The sequence below is a fragment of the Asparagus officinalis genome, chromosome 5, assembly GCF_001876935.1.
Source record: "Asparagus officinalis chromosome 5, Aspof.V1, whole genome shotgun sequence".
NCBI lineage: Eukaryota > Viridiplantae > Streptophyta > Magnoliopsida > Asparagales > Asparagaceae > Asparagus > Asparagus officinalis.
Genome location: NC_033798.1, coordinates 3,659,543 through 3,679,870, shown reverse-complemented (window position 1 = coordinate 3,679,870; position 20,328 = coordinate 3,659,543). Strand labels below are relative to the sequence as shown.

The 20,328-nt window shown below is 37.2% G+C and overlaps 1 protein-coding gene across 1 annotated transcript in view; it reads right to left on the bottom strand.

Moving 5' to 3' along the window:
* The window catches only part of LOC109842670 (probable NADH dehydrogenase [ubiquinone] 1 alpha subcomplex subunit 5, mitochondrial), a 7,639-nt gene extending 6,172 nt beyond the window's left edge, over nt 1-1,467 (bottom strand). Inside the window, exon 1 of the mRNA XM_020411516.1 lies at nt 1,035-1,467. Coding sequence (XP_020267105.1) covers nt 1,035-1,362 — 328 coding nt within the window. The 5' untranslated portion in view covers nt 1,363-1,467. The remainder of the gene's footprint in view (nt 1-1,034) is intronic.

Genomic DNA, 20,328 nt, shown 5'->3' with positions numbered 1-20,328 from the left:
GCCCGAACATTGGAAGGAAAGAATGCAGAGGTGTAATGTGACAAATAAAAACTTGGAACCGATATCTAACAACTTCAAATTTTGAATTGAATATATTTCAACCTACGTCTAAATCTCATCTAGCTACCAAGAGGTCTAATTACAGTAAAAACCTGGAGCAACACTAAAGAGATTAAACATTTAAATTAAATTGGCTCCCATGCTTAAGGTCCATGATAGAGAGAGTTTTATCTCTGTGGTGTTATTGAGCTCACCCTGAAAATTTGACCTGACACTAATTCCCAACTAAATTTTCATCAGTGACAAAATGTGCATACTGATCAAAGATTATTCCACATAAGAACCCTCGTTCACAATCTCAAACCTTGTTTGATAATAAATCCATACTTCTGACACAAAGAACTGGCTACCAATAAGGATAAAAATTCACAGATTCACCATCTTGACAGTAAGCTAGTTTTTTTAAGAGTATGTTAATATCTATGAGATTGATAAGGTAAAATCCCCACTTTGTTCCATAATCGTCTATAAAAATTTCCACTTTCAGGAGCTAATTTTCCACCAACAACCTTACCGATCAAAGTTTCCTATCTCCCAAAAAAGGATTCCCAATACCATCGATTCCTCAAAACGAGTACTGCTCAAGATGTAAACTTGTCAATGAGTTTGAGCTCATCCTGAGCCTCTCACTCATAAACCAAACCTTGATACCTTAGAATTCCCATTTTTAAATTCAAAGGCTTGGCTACCAATATGCATCCCAGTTCATAAGTTCATCATCCTAGCAATAAAAAAAGAGCAAATTAAATAAGAACAATCTCCACTTTATGACATCCCCAAGCTTTCAATTTCAATCTATAATCACACAAATCAATAAGTAGCCAAAAGTAAAAAAGGCAAAGGTTTCTGATAGCTATTAGACCAATGAGATCAAAATCTCCACTTTGAAGTTTCAACTTCAGTCGATAATCACACAAATCAAGCTCGAAATGAATAATTTAAATACAAGAAACCAGAAAGTTAGAAAAACAAACCGATCATCTTTCCGATGAGTTTGAGCTCATCCTGAGCCTCTTCGATCAGCTCCTCGACCTGTCCACATGCAATCCGCTTCTCGATCTGCTCCCAGTCCTCCTCCTCCTGACAAACCCTAAGTCTATGATTCGTGAAGCTCTCTACGGCCTTCCGATATCCCTCGTTCTCAGGGACGGCCTTGATCTCTTTTAGGGTTTTGGTGTAGAGCGAGATCAGGACCTCTCGAGCGTTGGGGACGACGTCGAGGCCGACGATCCCCGTCGTTTCCTTAACCCTAGCCATTAGGGCACCGCCGGCGCCGCTCGTTAGGATTCGCCGCAGGAACATCGTACCGCTGTCTTCGGTGACTGCTCCTCTCACTCTCGAGAGATTTTGATTTGGGGAGGATACGAGGGTTTGAGAGATTTGGGGTAGACGACGGGATTTGCTGTTTGGTGCCAAACGCAAACAGCTGTTTTCTGATACCTGAATAATGAATGGACACGCGTTTGTACTCTGTGGGCCTTCTTATTTTAACAACGGGAGTACTGGGCCTGGTCCTGGGCCAGGGCCCAAATTCAAAGGTCGGACATAACCCGTGGTGTATTATAGGTAAAAACAAGTGTCTGATTTTTTGAGCCAGGTAGAGGATGTTTTGTAAAAAAAACTCACTATTATTATAAATTTATTACAGGATATAATTTTTAAAATTAATTTATTTCGTCTTTTGATCAATTCAAAGATCATGTTGACTCCAATAAAATTGAGAATCATGAAATGTCTTAAGTGTAATTCAAAAATTGTAATTTTTTGGTATTTATTTTGATTAAGGTGTACAAATTGATGTTGACTTGCCGGGCGTGTTCCTCTTCGGTGTTATTTTTGTAGATGATGTGTTTTAGTGTGTGTATCAAATTTAATTAATGATAGTAATCTTTACTTATAATGTGTATTTAAATAGTAGAAGTTAGAGCATGGCATCAATTTTCAATTATATCAAAAACAATATATGATCCATTTTGTTGGGTATTGTTGTATTTTATGGTGAGCAGAAAAAAAAACTTATAAAGATACAAAGTTATTGTCGAGTTAAGATTTTGAGATTCCTTGGCTGCTTGGATAGCGGTATTGTTGTATTTTATGGTGAGCAGAAAAAAACTTATAAAGATGCAAAGTTATTGTCGCAACAACCTCTCAATCGATATTCTGTCCAAGATCGGCGTGGTGGAAACCCGGACCTGAAAGGAACTTGTTCGTCAAGGTGAGCAAGTCGAGAACATAATCAAAAGATTGGAAGCCGAAGAGCTTCAGCCCAAGAGCAGAGCTTCGGAACCTAACACCTCTAGGAACTCTCGGTCAAGAGGGAAGGAGATCATGGCTGTCGATTCCACTCCAGCCCCCAAACCAGCAAAGAGACAAAAGCCTAAGCCCTTCGAGCAGCGCCCGCAAAGGCAATACGACTTCACGGAAGACCAGGTGGTGGTTACCTTCAACACTCTTCTCAAGAGTAACGGGATCAAGCTGCCAGAAGCCATGAAACCTGAAGACGTGAACATGACCGATGATCCAAGCTACTGTGCGTACCACAAATTTGTCAGTCACCACACCTCCAAATGCTATATCCTTAAGGATAAGCTGCAAGCTCTTTACGACGCAGGAGTCCTAAAGAAGGAGAAGGTGCGGAAAACGGTGACCACAAACATGGTCACCCTTAAATTCGGAACTGGTCTCCCCGACATTCATACACCAGCAGGAGTTGTACTCATTCCCAAGGCGGAACTGAATATTGTCAATGACAACCCTCAAAATCAACGAGAAAAAGGCTTGGTACCACAGACCTTACCATCGGGACAGGTGATGTTGGTTCATCCTAATCTCCTCGACAACGAACAATGGACTTCCAACAAGTTCAAGGGCAAATCCAAGCTTTGTAATGTCATTTCGGTAATTCCGGACGATAACAAAGCGGAGGTATCAACCCTCACCGATTTTGACGAGGAGACAGATGCATTGATCACTCGAACAGGGAAGGACTTTGCCAAGAACTACCCTCCGACGGTAGAGAGTCCGGTAAGACTACCAGTGGAACTACCACCGACAATTCAACCAAGTCCTGACAAGCCGAGTTCAAGTGGTCAACCTTTTCGGTTCGACCTACTCGCGTAGCTGAAAAATATTCTAGCCAAGATCACCATGTATGAGCTCCTGCGACTGTCCAAGATGACCCGCGAAGCCCTATAATAGGCGTTGACCAATTCAGAAGCATTTGCCACACATTTCTTGCCCGCTCCCGAAGAAGAGGCAGAAATGGGATGTCCACAGTGCTGTCAGGCATCCAAACAGCAAATCCCATGCATCACTTTCATTCTAGAAGACATGCTCATCAAAAGCATGTCTCACAACCGACCATTATACTTCACAGGATACGTTGGTTCCTCTCGAGTAGACAGAATCTAGGTGGACCCAGGGTCTGCACTGAGCATTCTCCACCTGAAGCTCATCAAGCATTTGGGGGTGCCTCAAAAGCGGTTGTCTTCGACGACCACCATAATCTTTGGCTTCAACGCCACCGAAACCTAGCCTCTTGGGAAGATTCGTCTCAAGTGCCGACTGAGTGATATAAAAACTGAGGTGACCTGCTACGTCATTGACGCAGAACCCTCCTATAACATACTGTTGGGCCGGTCATGGATCCATAGCAACAGGATAGTCCCATCCACATTGTACCAATGCTTGAAATATGTGGATGACTGTGACCAAGTGAAGATGGTGGTTATAGATAAACAGCCCTTCAAGTGAGTTGAAAACTACTTTACCGATTCTCTGCTCTACCAGGACCTCGAGCCAAGCAATGAGCCTCCAGTCGATGAACCTGGTGTATGCGTCTAAAAATACTTATAGATATCCAAATATAGCTCAAGATAAAGAGAAGATAATAAATATCATTATCTAAGTCATAAGGGATCATCCAAAGCTAAAATAAGCGAAGGAACAGGTGAAACAACATAGAAGAACAATATGAATACCCACGATAAGGTACACTAACGCGCATAGGCACGATAGTGGAAGGTGATGGTAAGCAAAGAGAGTGTATTGCCTATGGGAAATTGTAGATCTCTTCGCTAGCTTTCTAATACATCTTGAATCACCTCATTTTGATATCGGACGAGAGAGTTAGAGCTAAAATACCCGAGATAACGCAAACTACCTCGGAGGTGCGCGGCAGTGAACACTAACGCACATAAGAGCGGCAGTGAAAGGTGACGCACAAGCAAAGATTGTGTATCGCCTATGGTAAGTTTTATAGCTCTTTGCTAGCTTTCTAATGCATCTTGAATCACCTTATTCTGATATCGGACGAGGGAGTTAGAGCCAAAATACCCGAGATAGCGCAAACTACCTCGGAGGTGCGTGGCAATGTACACTGACGCGTATAGGCACAATAGTGGAAGGTGACACACAATCAAAGAGAGTGTATTGCCTATGGGAAGTTTTATATCTCTTCTCTAGCTTTCCAACGCATCTTGGATCACCTCATTCTGATATCGGACGCGGGAGTTAGAGCCAAAATACTCGAGACAACGCAAACTGTCTCGAAGGTGCGCGGCAGTGGTAAGTACCGTGACAATGTACGATAGCATAAGCTATGATACGATCCATATCTTAAGAAGTTTAAAAGATAAAAGTTATATATCTCTTCATCAGCTTTCCAACGCATATTAGATTACCTAATTCCGAGATCGGACGAAGAAGTTAGAGCTAAAATACTCGAGATAGCACAAACTGTCTCGGAAGTGTGCGGCAGTGATAACTGCCGCGGCAATGCGTGACAGTTACGACTGTCGCGCACACTGAGAAGCTAAAAACATCATTTTGACAGTTTTTTGAGTTTCATGCGGCCCACATGGCTTATTAACTACTGGGGATTACTTATAAACGTGGGGGAGCAGTTACAAGCATAAATCACGCTCATAACCGCTAAAATAATAGCAATTAAAGATGGTGGGAACAGTTATGAAAGCTGAAAAACTACCTCCTTTAGCCGTGTCAGTGTCCACTATCACGCTAAAGGAGAAAGTTAACATCAGTTATTTTGCATTATTCCTAAAACATCAGTTATTTTGCATTATTCCCAACAGTTATGACTCCCAGAGGCTATAAATACATTCTTATACACGAGACCAGGAACAGAGAGAGCAGAATTAGAGCATAGAGGCTTGAGTTTTTGGCAATTTTGAGCAAGAGAGAGAGTCTTTATCTTTCAAAAACACTTTAAAAAAGCTTTTGGTGATTCCTAGAGATCTAAGCTCAGACTTGATCTTTAGAAGAGTGAACATCTTACATCGATAAGATATTCACTGAAGGTTCTTATTTCGATAAATGAAAAAGAACATTCAAAAGCCTTCATAGTTTAATCGAAATCTTGTGAATCGGTGATCCACAGGCTAACGCACCCCTAGCACAGGCAAAGTTTCCACAAAAGCAGGAGTTGATAAACAATTTTTGTGTTATTTTCTGGGAAGTTGTAATTTTCTTATTTTCATTGTAATTTATTGTAATCGACCAAAGTTTTAATGGATTCCACAATGAAAACGACTTTTGATGAAAACAAACTGATGACCACAGTGGGAGACAACGGTCTCCCTACCGAGATCGTCGTTCCTAGAGATCTAAGCTCAGACTTGATCTTTAGAAGAGTGAACATCTTACATCGATAAGATATTCACTGAAGGTTCTTATTTCGATAAATGAAAAAGAACATTCAAAAGCCTTCATAGTTTAATCGAAATCTTGTGAATCGGTGATCCACAGGCTAACGCACCCCTAGCACAGGCAAAGTTTCCACAAAAGCAGGAGTTGATAAACAATTTTTGTGTTATTTTCTGGGAAGTTGTAATTTTCTTATTTTCATTGTAATTTATTGTAATCGACCAAAGTTTTAATGGATTCCACAATGAAAACGACTTTTGATGAAAACAAACTGATGACCACAGTGGGAGACAACGGTCTCCCTACCGAGATCGTCGTGTCGCAACCGATCAAGATGCCGGTTGAATCCAGGGTCGAGTACGAGTTCGACCAAGCCAAGTTTGAGGAATATCTCTCATCATTCTCTTCAAGATCTTTATTGTCTCACGAGTACAAGAGGATCTCACCATTGAAGAAGGCTTACATGCCAAAGAAGGCCCAAGGTGAAGACTCTCACCCAATCTTTGCCGAGGCCTCCCCTCGCAACATTATCCCGGTGACTCCCAAAGCCGGAAGCTCTACTCACGATGATTCCTCCCTAATTAAGGAATCGTTCGATCGAAGTTCACCAACTCTGATGAAGAGGGCTCGTCAGAGACAACGCCAATGCCTCGCTCGTCAAATGGCTAAGGCCTTAGAATAAACTGACGGAGTTCGCTGCTATGCGGACCTAGAGTCGAGGAAGCATCAAGTGGTCCAATCGCCCCAATGACAAACCACTCACATCTCTGCTAAACTTACATTGGAGGAATGGACTCTTGTCAAAAGGGCTCGTTCGACCCTGTTTGTGGAAAAATTCGATGTAAAAGAAATGAAAGAAAAAATTGATTTGTATTATCTTAAAATCGATTACAATTTGGATTCTGATTACAAAAGAGAGGAGAATGAATTTGATTCTCCCCTTTGTTTAATTCTGGGTTCTTCACGGTGGCGATGGAGTGCCTCCCTCGAATGCTCGCGTCGAGTTTGCTCTCCGTTGACGATCCGAACGTCTTGTTTCACTGGAACGTGGTCTTCTCCTCACGATTTGACGTTGTAGAGGACTTGCAAAGTAAGTTTGAAACTCTGGACGAGTTGATAACTCAGATCGAGTTTAGAAACTCAGAACGAGTTTAAACTCTGTAACAGAGTTGATTTGAACCGAAAATCGGTTAATAAGCCAGGGATGAAAGCTCCAAGGAATGCTCCAGAGATTGAGCGAAGACCCCCCTTTTCTGCTCAAGAGGTTGCCGATCTCTCCTTTTACGATTTGTTTTTGATGCAAAAAGCCGATCCCTTAACTCAATTGAGTTTCTGGTATTTATAGGGGATTAAGGGTGGTAACTACCCCCTTAATCTGCTCCTAAGTGGGGCGGAAATCCCTCAAATCGTGGGGGGAAATGGTTCTTGGAACTGTTCGGTTCGTGTTTGAATGAGTCAAACGCCGAAAATGGCGTTCTGGGCCCGAACTCTGCGTTTTAGACTAAAAACGCAGAGTTGGGCCTATGTTGGGTGGCTGAACGCACAGGCCGCGATGCGTTGTAAATCTGAAATGCAGAGTTGGGACACAGAGATGAACTCTGCGTTTTAGACCTGAGACGCAGAGTTGGGACACAAAGATGAACTCTGCGTTTTAGACCTGAGACGCAGAGTTGGAACACAGAGATGAACTATGCGTTTAAGACCTGAGACGCAGAGTTGGAACACAGAGATGAACTCTGCGTTTTGGACCTGAGACGCAGAGTTGGGTTCTGCATGGACTCTGCGCTTTAAGTCCACGAACTCTGCGTTTTGACTCTGGAACGTAGCCACGGCCTCTGCGTTTCGAGTTTGGAACGCAGCCATGACCTCTGCATTTTGAGTTTGGAACACAGCCACGACCTCTGCGTTTTGAATCTGGAACGCAGCCACGACCTCTGCGTTTTGAATCTCAAATACGGTCACGACCTCTGCGTTTTGTGTTTAGAACGTGGGCATGACCTCTGCGTTTCGAATCTTGGATGCAGAGGTGAGTCTCAGGCGGGCTCGGCGAGCTTCAGGCTAAGTCTAATGTTCAGACGAAGTCCAGTCTTGCAGACGGACTTCAAAACATAACTTGCTACGAAGAACAGGTCATAACTTTCAAACCGTAAGTCAGAATTGGATGAATTATATATGAAAATCGGCTATCTCGACGAGACGGAGCCGACCAAACCAACCCCAAAGGGTTTGGTTTGCTCTGTCAGTTTTGCCAAATTCCTTACGGTTTGAGAGATATCTGCGTTTTAATATGAAGGGACCGTCAATTTGTAGTCTCTTTCGCTAGAGCGTTGCAAAGATCGTCACCTTATAACCTTCGTCTTGGCTCCTTGAAAATATGGGAGTCATCAGATTGTAACTCCTGATGTTGATTGTGAAGGCTGTTGAATTAGAGCTTTCATTAGTTATTATAAAGGTCATCAGATTGTAACCTTCTACGTGAAAGTCTTCAAATTGTAGCCTTCTGGAAGTCGTCAGATTGTAACTTCCATAATTGGTGTCTGATGAGGATAAACTATCTGTAGTGATTTTTAGACAGCCTACAGACCCTCAAAGAACGCATACAAAAGCGTCGTGCAAACGCCACTCATGACCTTGCTCTCTTGCAACAAAGACAAGGAGGAAAAAAGGAAATGGTGTCTAAAGAATCACCAAAGAATCACAAAGTTTGGATTCCTAAATCTGAACTTATGCAAAAATCAAATTGGCGGGTCACATCTTTCAACCGTGGCAGTCTCCACTGTCGCGGCCAAAGAAAAGTTGCCTAGGTCTCCTCTTTAACCCTGTCGACGTCTATGCCTGGTCCGTCTATTGTAACCACATCTGCTACGTCACCGGTGAAGCCTTGGGTCAGTCCCGACCTGCCAAAATTCAAAGTCACAATGGCATATCATCTCGATCCTTTACCTGATGATCGAGGCAAAGCTCCAATCAAAAAACGCTTGGGTCCGATAAACGAACCCCGAGTAAATTCTTATACTGGGGGTCGTAAGTATTCTCCTATCAGGACAAAGCAATCACACGAGGGGAAAACTTTAATTTCTTCTTGTTTAGGGCCTGTAAAGACTCAATGCCCGCAAGGGGTTGGACCTAAACATATAACCTTGGATCACTCAGAGGCGACGATAAGTCGTCCTGCGTATATCAACAAGGTTCAAACACAAAAACAGAAGATAAGTTGCTCTGGTCACCATACTGATGAACTGTACTATCAAACTAAGGGTGGAAACAAATCACGAAAATGACTATTCGAGAAATAATTCCTCATTGTGTATGCGAAAAGCTTATCAAAGCAGTGTTGTCTGAATGCAGTTGCTCTAAAGTCGAACCGCCAAATACAACCGCGATTCCTGTAAAAGTGAGTTATGATTTTTAATTGGCAAGTTGACTGAATTTTATGTGAAAAGCTTATCAACTTGCCACTTCTTTAAATTGGCAAGTTGACTGAATTTTATGGGTATGTACACTACAAACCCTCACGAGATTATAACTCGTCCTTTAGGGGTAACCTAGGGGTTTAAAGGCTTGTTATATGCGCTAAATACAACCACGATTCCTGTAAAAGTGAGTTATGATTTTTAATTTCTTTCTTTACTAGAGGACTAGCAAAAGTTTAGGTGTGAGAGTATTTGATAATCATATTTTTATTACAATTTTATACCATCATTATCTATTTTTTATGAATGAATACACCACTAATAATTATTTTTATCTTTATTTATAGGTCAATAAGGAATAAAGCAAAAAATATCTTATCTCTCAACAAAGCCCACGAATTAATGAAGGATACAGGCAAGAGACCAAAAGCCAAAGCCCAAGCCCAATAGAAGAGAAGAAATACGGATGATAATTCCAGCGTAGATTGTGCTTCTTTGTATGAATATTTGCTCATGATATGTTCCGATTTCATAGAGATCATAAATACAAAAGTTGTAGATCTCGTTCTCAGCTTTCTATAGAATGTTTATTCAGCCAAATCCGAGTTGATGCCAGAGATATATGGCCAAAACACCAGATATTACCAAGTTGTCCTGATTTGCATGATTTGTTTTCTTTTTCACCAAACTTCTTCATTTGTTACTGCAATTATCTTAGGGCTTAAGTTTTAATACAACGGTTCTCATTCACTGTTATATGCTATAAATAGGGGTAAATAGTAAGGAATTAGGGGGTGAAAAATTTTATAACTCTTTTTTGTAGAGAGGAGGGTTACTCTTGATTGAGAAGACCTTCCACTTTGTAACTTTTGTTACAATTAATAAAATCTTTTTCCTCGTCATTTTTTTTATGATGATGATGGAGATGAAGATCAATTAGAATATTTATCTTTTATTTTCTCTTTTTATTTTCTTGTAATTATTTCTTTTCTTTTTAGTAGTTTAGATTTATATTCATGTATTGTAGAATAGATTTATTTTCTTGTTTTTATTTTATTTTGCCCTTTGTAGCTTAGATTTATTTTCTTGCATAGTTTAGATTTCTTTTTCTTTTCTTTTATAATTAGTTAGATTTATTTTCATAATTTCTTTTCTTTGTAATTAGTTTTCCTTTCTTTTCTTTTATTGTTTTTCTTCCTTAAAGATGTGGAACTAATTCTTGTAGGAACCTTAAAATTGTATGAAGCTAGTCTAATATCTTTTACATTTGTGAATTATTCTCTTGCACTTTAATTGATCATGGGTAGGATAATCAACTAGAGAACTAATTGGTAGAAGAAGAATTTGATAATCTATACTTATCTTGAGTGGTTTGATAGTCTATCATAATTTATAATTAAAATTAGCTAGTGGATTCAACTCTAGATTCCTTATATTTCTCATTGAAACTTCCATCTTCACTTTCTTGAGTTTTCTTTCTCCCTCCTCAAATTTCACTGTTCATAATCACAACACTCATCATATCTTTCCCAATCATATTCAATCATCACTCCTAATTATCACGCACACGACATAAGAACTGATTTTAATTATCTCTTACAACACCTTCCTCATGGGATTGATAACTTTTATATTATAACTTGATTGGTTGTGTATTTGTAACTTTTGGACATCATTTAGACCCCATCAGAAAGTGTCCAGCAAGCAGGAAATTCCCGTGGCAAAAGATGAGGATACGGGAACTACAACAACCGAGGACGCAAATACTACAATAGTTAAGGATGTGGCAATTATAACAACAATCAAAGAGATGAGGGCAATCAGAGAAGCAGTTATCAATCAAATTCAAATTATCGAGGTCGAGGTTGAGGCTTTGGACGTGGTAGAGAAAATTTTAATAAATCAAACAGTGAATGTTACGTATGTTACAATATGACCACTATGCAAAGGAGTGCAAGTACCAGGATAATTCCCAATCCGGAGAAGAAGTTCGATTCGTACAAGAAAGAGGTGATGAAGACAACCACGCTTTATTAATGGTCACGATAGCCTGTGAAGAATCAAACTACAACACATGGTTTCTTGACACTGAGTGTTTTAATCACATGTGCAGAAAGAAGGAGTTGTTCGTGGACCTGGATGAGTCAATGTGGTTCAAAGTCAAGTTTTTTTATAACAACACTATACCAATGATGGGAAAAGGGTGAGTTCTCATCAAGCTGAAGAACAGAGACCACAAGTTTATTTCCGATGTATTCCATGTGCCGAATATGAAGAACAATTTACCCAGTATGGGCCAACTTCTTAAAAAAGGGTATGATCTGCGCTTTTCTGATAATCAACTCCTAATCTTTGATAAAGAGGTGTATTTATACTTAAAGCCCCTATCACGAATAATCGCATGTTTCAAGTTGACATCCAGAATGATGTTTATCATTGCTTTAATACTATTATGAAAGATGATTCTTGGTTATGGCATCTTCGGTTTGGACATCTGAATTTTCACAGTCTGAAGTTGCTTGCTCAAAGAAATTTGGTAAGAGGTTTGCCCGTTGTAGATCATCACGAGTAGCTGTGTGAAGATTGTATTATTTGAAAGCAACATAGATCATCCTTTGGTATTGAAAATACTTGGCCTACAAAGAAGCCTCTTGAGCTCATTCATTCAAATGTGTGCGGTCCTATGAATACTATATCCAATGGTAATAATTAATACTTCCTTATTTTTACTGATGATTTTACAAAGAAAATATGGGTCTACATTTTGCAGCAAAAATCTGAAGTCTTTGGTTATTTTAAGAGCTTTAAAGCCCTAGTTGGGAAGGAAAACGGTTAGTTTATCAAGGTGCTACAAACAGATGGAGGAGGTGAATATGCTTTTAATGAATTCAATAAGTATTGTGCAGAGCGTGATGTCACTTTTCCTTACACACCTCAGCATAATTGCGTCACTGAACGAAAAAATCAAACGATACTTAACATGGCGAGAAGCATGCTAAAGGGCAAAGGTGTGACCAATTATTTTTGGGGTGAAGCTATCTCATACACTATTGATAATCACATTTTATTACAATTTTATACCCTCATTATCTATTTTATATGAATAAATATGCTACTAATTTTATTACAATTTTATACCCTCATTATCTATTTTATATGAATAAATATGCTACTAATAATTGTTCTTATATTTAATTACAGGTTAATGAAGAATAAATCTCAAACTCCAATCTCTCAACAAAAGGCTCTTGATTTAATGAAGAAATGAAGCCCATGAAGCCAAAAGAATTCTTTCAAATATATAATGAAGAAATAAATCAAAGCCCAGCGGAAAAATCAAGAGAAAATGCCAAAGCCCAAATGTCAAAGCCCAAATGTCCAAGCTAAAGCTAAAAATCCAAACCCAAAAGCCAAATACAAGAGGATCTGCGGACAACACACAGGAGAAGGGCAGGCATCGATGCCTGCATCGATACCCTGGGCAGTTAGTTACGAATCTAAGGCTGATTTTTAATGTTTTTGGATAAGATTTCAATCTAATAGCTCTCATTCATTGATGTTTACTATAAATAGGGGTAGAGAGTGAGGGGTTAGGGGTGTGAAAATTTTTGTAACTCCTTTTGGAGAGGGGGGCTACTCTTAATTGAGAAGGCCTTCCAAATTTGTAACTTTTTTGTTACAATTAATAATAATAATTTTTTTATCACTTTAAATATTTCTTCTCTTTGTTGGATGATGAAGATGGAGATGAAGAATTATTTAGAGGTTTGCATTTCTTTTCTTTTTCTCTTTTATTTCTTTTTATTGCTTATTAGTTTAGATTTATTTCTATGCTTATAATTAGATTTTATTTTCTTGTTAAATAGCCAAGAGGCTAGAACCCTTTTGCCTTAGATTTATTTCATGCTTATAGATTAGATTTATTTCATGCTTATAGAGTAGATTTATTTTCTTGCATTTAATTCTTACAATTTTTTTTGTAGTTTAGATTTTATAATTTATTTTGTAGTTAGATTTTAATTTCTTACACTATTCACCTTGAGGCTAGAACCCTCTTGGGTTTAGTTTTTCTTTTTGTTTATTTTTATTTTATTTGATTCGCCTTTAGGCTAGAACCCTCTGGGGAATCATCATTTTCTAAGAAGTGGGTTCAATTTTAGATTACCCATATCTATAATTGAATCCACCATCTTTAATTTCTTGTATTTTCTTTTATTCTTGAATTTTATTTTTCATTCTTGATTTTTATTTGATTTTTCCTTCTTGCCTTATTAATCACATCCATTCTTTACCACATCCACTCTCACTTATATTTTTTGCCTAATTACACACCATTTTCACTCTCTCAATCTCTTCACAATCACATTCACTCATCACTCCTATTTTGTCACGCACACAACATAAGAACAGATTTTATATTTTCTCCTACAAAACACCTTCCTCATGGGATCGATATCTTTATACTATAACTTGATACGGTTGTGCACTTGTAACATTTTTGGTACATGTTTATATCGCATCAAGTTTTTAGCACCGTTACCGGGGAGGGTGCTTAAGTAGGTTTTAATTATTTTGGTTCTTTAACTTGTGTGTTTTCTTGTGAAGGAACTGCTTGGAGCTTGAAAGTCTTGGATTGAAGATCAAGAAGAACTTGGAGAATTGTTTTCGGGTAAGTCTTCTTTCTAGAATTTTTAATTCCACCCTTTAGGTACTTCTTCACAATTAGAGACAATTAGGACTTAAAAAAAAGAGATTTTATTTTTGTTGACCATAATAAAATTCACCCTCCACTTTAACATTTACTAACAAGATAATAAATTCAAATAATTTCCCCATTCTCATTTGTTTGATTGTTAACCCTAATTAAAAAAAAGATTTTTTTTCCCATCATTTTTAGTTGCTTTTAATTCATAGGGTTGCATTTCATATAGTGTATGAATTCACCAAAGTGATTGTAGCATTTGATTTGGCACACACTTAAAACATTCTTAAGGGCAAAACCCATAATCAAGATAAGGTAAGGGATCTCATCACCCTTTCCTTAGCCCACAAATCACTAATTCCTCACTTCACAAACCCAAGCCTTCTAAAACTCATTAGACGTTGGCCCCTAAGGATTCGAGCTCAATAAGGAACAAGAAATCCTTAAGTGAACGGTTAAAGTTTTCTCAGAATAGTTGGTGTCTAAGGAAAGGTTTAGGGGTTGCGTAAAGCGCTCCGCAAGGAAAGAGGTACTTAATTGATCTTTGATCACCCTCTAGTACTATCCTTACATGGCTAACTACCTGGGTAAAACTTTAATCTTTTCACTGTAGGAGTTTTTTGTTAGGAGCTGGTCTAGTTGAGTTAGGCTAAACCCTAGAATTACAGTGATTAAAAAGTGATTGCTTTGATTTGTTTTAGTTAGGATTTTTCTTTATCCTTTTCTTCTCATAAAAAAAACTAATTTTCTTTCTTTCCTTAAAAAAAATTTGTTTTTGTGTATGCAAACTTGGGTTAGGGATAATTCTCATCGTTTAATTCGTGTCGAACCAATCCAAGAAATGGCAAATCAACTCGTTCTTCAAGATATGTGTTACCCCATCAGAAATGCAATTCGAACCAATCCAAGAAATGGCAAATCAACTCGTTCTTCAAGATATGTGTTACCCCATCAGAAATGCAATTCCATCTTGCATAAGGCTCCCCGAAGCAAATGTTCTTCAAGATATGTGTTACCCCATCAGAAATGCAATTCCATCTTGCATAAGGCTCCCCGAAGCAAATAGAGAAAACTTTGAGCTTAGACCGCATTACATAAACATGCTTCCCAAATTCCTTGGAAATGAAACATAAGATGCATATATTTTTATTTCGGAATTTGAGGAAGTGTGTATTATGATTAAAATGAGAGAATTAACCGAAGATGTGATTAAGCTTAGATTTATTCCATTTGCTGATAAAGCTAAAAAATGGCTGTACAGCTTACCGACAAATTCCATCTCAACTTGGGATGAATTTGTCACCATTTTTCTTAAGAAAATTTTCCCTATTCACAAAACGGTAAAGCTAAGGAACAACATTCAAAACTTTAAAATTATCCCGGGAGAGCCATTCTGGAAATATTTTGACCGATTCAAAGATCTTTTAATCCAATGTCCTCATCATGGTCTAGAAAAATGGTGATTGTGTCAAGTCATATATGAAGGATTGGACTATTCTTCAAAAACATCTTTAGAATCGATGTGTCAGGGAGATTTTATGAAAAAAAATGCAGATGAAGCTTAGGAATTTCTAGAGAGTTTATCCGAGAAAATAATACAGTGGGAACACTGTGATGACAGGATTTCATCAGTCCTCAATTCTAAGTCTAGTGGTCCTTTCTTGGAGTCAAACATTGCTTCTGAAGCGAAGATAGCGACGATTCTGCGGAGGTTAGAAGCTTTAGAAGTTAAGGAACGAGCTCCAGCTCAAATCAATCATGTTTCTGCCCAAGGATGTCATAATTGTCAGTCTCCTACCCACGTTTCAGAGGAATGCCCTCTCCTAGGAAATAATCAGCCATTAGGATAGATGAACGCTGCATTCCAGCGTCCTAGAAATGATCCATTTTCTCCAACCTACAATCCAGGTTGGAGAAATCATCCCAACTTTGCATGGAATCAAGGAAATTCTCCCGGAACTCAAAACTTCACTCCCGCTTCAACCCAACAATTTCCTAGGAGAAACACAGTTTCTTTCAATCCACAATTTTAACAACCCAATCTGCCATATCAAAATCAGTCTCCTCTTCATCATGCTGTAATTCAGACTCCTCATAATCCAGATCAGGATAAACGTCTCAATATCTTGGAAAGGGGTTTGGAAACCATAATTAAGGCCTCCACTCAAACCACGAATATGTTAACTCAAACATCCAGCACTCTGAATTCCTTTATGCAATCAACCGGACAAATGCTCAATTCCAACACTCAAGCTATAGCTAGATTAGAATCCCAACTTGGTCAACTAGCTAGTGCCGTGAGTGAAAGAGAGAAAGGAAAATTTCCGAGTCAACCCGTGGTCAACCCTAATAACACAGGATGCAGTTCATCCTATGAAGCTCAAGTGAATGCAATCCATTCACTTCGGTCAGGTAGACAGGTCGATAATCAAGTGAGAACTCCGCCAAGTCAAACTCTTGATCCTGTACAAATTCCTTCTCCTTCTCCTTCTGATGAATCTATTCAACAATCACTCCCCTCAGATGACCAAGAACCTGAACCCGAACCTGAGCCTGCTTTTGATAGATTTAGACCGGTTGCTCCCTTTCCAGATAGACTCAGGTCTAGGAAACAAAGATCCTAGAAACATTCAAGCAGGTTAAGGTCAATATTCCTCTCTTAGATGTAATTAAACAAATTCCATCTTATGCTAAATTTTTAAAAGAATTATGCACTAAGAAGAGGAGAATAAATATTCCAAAGAAAGTCTTTTTAGCCGCCAATATCAGTGAAATGCTATCAAAACTCATCCTTTGAAATGTAAAGATCCAGGTTCCCCTATTATTTCATGTATCATTGGTAATACTCACATTGATAAGGCGCTTTTAGACTTAGGGGCCAGTGTCAATTTGCTTTCATATTCAGTCTACCAGCAATTGGGTCTAGGTGTACTGAACCCAACCAAATACACCTTATAGTTGGCTGATAGATCTGTTAAGGTCCCTATGGGTGAGTTAGAGGATGTTCTAATTAAGGTTGGAGATTTTATTTTTTCAGTAGATTTTGTAGTCTTGAAAACACAGCCTGTTTCCAATCCCAAAGGACAGACACATGTCATCTTAGGACGACTTTTCTTAACCATTTCTAATGTTTTCATCAACTGTAGAACTGGTCAAATGAAGCTGTCCTTTGGGAATTTGACTACTGATCTTAATATTTTTAATCCAGGGGACCAGCCAAATAATCAGCCTCTAGAAATAAATTACATTCAGGAAAAATCAGAAGAAGAAGAAGAAGAGAAGAAGAAGAAGAAGAGTCTGATTTGAGTTTTGAGGAAATTTTTGATGAAGAGTTAGAGTTTTTAGAAGAAGCAGATCAGGTCCTTGAGAATAATGAAACTGTGTTAAACATTTGCTGCTTTGAATTAAATTTTAAAGAACTCTTTCTTGATGAACTTAGATTCTTGGAGAATAATCAACAACCAAAATTTCATAACTCTACAGAAGAATTGGTTGTTAGAAAATAAAACTTTACAGTACAAGAGTCTGAGTTCATTAAGAAATACAAAATGCATAACACCAATAATACCTACCTTACTTTGTTGCAAGAATTATTGAACACCCCGAAATGCTTAGAATTTCACATTATTGATTATATCATTCTGAATTTATTTAAAATCTGGGGAAGAATTTTCAACAATAAGGTAGGATTCAATGTAGAATACGAGCTCTTCGTGTTGAACACTTTATTCTACATTATTTGTTTTGTTTATTTCAGAATAATAAAAAGAATTTATTCTTCTCTCATTCGAGAGTTTCTTATTCAGTTGAAAAGAAAAAGAAAAAAGAAAGAAGAAAAAAAAGAAAAAAAAAGAAAAGAAAAAAAAAGAAAAAAGAAGAAGAATAAATTTTTGATTCCATCATCCTCAGACCAAAGGTAATTGCAGATTTTTATCAGCCGACCAAATGTAAGTATTTCACTTCTTATCTGCTATACTTTGTGCATCATAGAGTTTGCATTGAGGAAAATGTAAAATTTAGGTGTGGGGGTGAGAATTAGTTATTTTTTCTCTTTATTTTATATTTTTAGTTGCATTTTTGTCATTTTTTTTCCTTTTCCTTAAAAAAAATTATAAAAATATCGTCACTTGCCAAATTAATAGAGTTATGTAATAATTGATTTATTTGATGAATTTTAAATTTTTTAATCTGTTATTTACTTAAGCCTTAACTTAGATCTTTATTTAAAATAATGGAATGCATGCTTAGCTTAGAGTTAAAAATAATTTTTCAAAGTGGCTTGACTTACATATTTTTCAAAATATATATACATAAAAAAAATTATAAAAGAAGAGTGCAAAAAATGGGCATAAAAAAAACCCTTAAATTTAAGATGATTCTATCTTATAAAGCCTAAGTTGACCGAGTAATTAAGCCCAAGGAGTATTTTTATACTTAATGACCTAAGCCCAATTGGGTTGGGATCTATTAGCCCAAAACTCGTTAAATGGTCACTTAGAAAGCCCGTTAAAGTAGAAAAAAAAAATCACCAAGGGAGAAAGAGTTAAAAATAATAATAATATAAAAAAATAAAAAAACTAATAAATGTTTTATACATAGTTATATTTGTATATATGGTCTTGGAAAATATTTTAGATCAAGCAACTTGAATATTATTTTAAACAAAGAGTTAGCATGTTCTTTTCAAAACTTTTAAATTAAATTTCTAAGTCTGGCTTATGTTTTCTTGAGTGATAACTGGCTCCAATTAGATTATCTAAAAGTTATCAAGTGAATTTAGTTATTTACTGACTTCTTTAATTTGGCAAGTAGAACGAATTTTGTGGGTTTATTCACTGCAAACCCTCACGAGACTACAACTCGTCCACTAGGGTAACCTAGGGGTTTAAAGGCTTATTGTATGCGCTAAATACAACCGCGATTCTTGCGAAAGTGAGTTAGGTTTTCTTTCAGTTTTTTTTCTTTGCTAGAGGACTAGAAAAAGTTTAGGTGTGAGGGTATTTGATAATCACATTTTATTATAATTTTATACCCTCATTATCTATTTTATATGAATAAATATGCTACTAATAATTATTCTTATCTTTAATTACAGGTTAATAAAGAATAAATCTCAAACTCCAATCTCTCAACAAAAAGCCCTTGATTTAATGAAGAAATGAAGCCTATGAAGCCAAAGGAATTCTTTTAAATATTTAATGAAGAAATAAATCAAAGCTCAATGGAAAAATCAAGAGAAAATGCCAAAGCCCAAATGTCAAAGCCCAAAAGTCCAAGCTAAAGCCAAAGACCCAAACCCAAAAGCCAAATATAAGAGGATCTGCGGACAGCACACAGGAGAAGGGCAGGTATCGATGCCTGCATCGATGGCGGCATCGATGCCTGCATCGATACCAACATCAGCATCGATGCCTGCATCGATACCTGTATCGATGCAGGCATCGATACCCTGAGCAGTTAGTTACGAATCTAAGACTGATTTTTGATATTTTTGGATAAGATTTTAATCCAATGGCTCTCATTTACTGATGTTTACTATAAATAAGGGTAGAGAGTGAGGGGTTAGGGGTGTAAAAATTTTTATAACTCCTTTTGGAGAGGAGGGCTATTCTTAATTGAGAAGGCCTTCCAAATTTGTAACTTTTTGTTATAATTATTAATAATAATTTTTTCACCACTTTAAATATTTTTTCTCTTTGTTGGATGATGAAGATGGAGATGAAGAATTATTTAGAGGTTTGCATTTATTTTCTTTTTCTCTTTTATTTCTTTTTATTGCTTATTAGTTTAGATTTATTTCTATGCTTATAATTAGATTTTATTTTCTTGTTAAATAGCCAAGAGGCTAGAACCCTCTTACCTTAGATTTATTTCATGCTTATAGATTAGATTTATTTCATGCTTATAGAGTAGATTTATTTTCTTGCATTTAATTCTTGTAATTTATTTTGTAGTTTAGATTTTGTAATTTATTTTGTAGTTAGATTTTAATTTCTTGCACTATTCACCTTGAGTCTAGAACCCTCTTGGGTTTAGTTTTTCTTTTTATTTATTTTTATTTTGTTTGATTTGCCTTTAGGCTAGAACCCTCTAGGGAATCATCCTTTTCTAAGAAATGGGTTCAATTTTAGATTACCCATATCTATAATTGAATCCACCATCTTTAATTTCTTGCATTTTCTTTTATTCTTGAATTTTATTTTTCATTCTTGATTTTTATTTGATTTTTCCTTCTTGCCTTATTAATCACATTCATTCTTTGCCACATCCACTCTCACTTACATTTTTTGCCTAATTACACACCATTTTCACTCTCTCAATCTCTTCACAATCATATTCACTCATCACTCCTATTTTGTCACGCACACAACATAAGAACAGATTTTATATTTTCTCCTACAAAACACCTTCCTCGTGGGATCGATATCTTTATACTATAACTTGACACGGTTGTGCACTTGCAACATTTTTGGTACATATTTATATCGC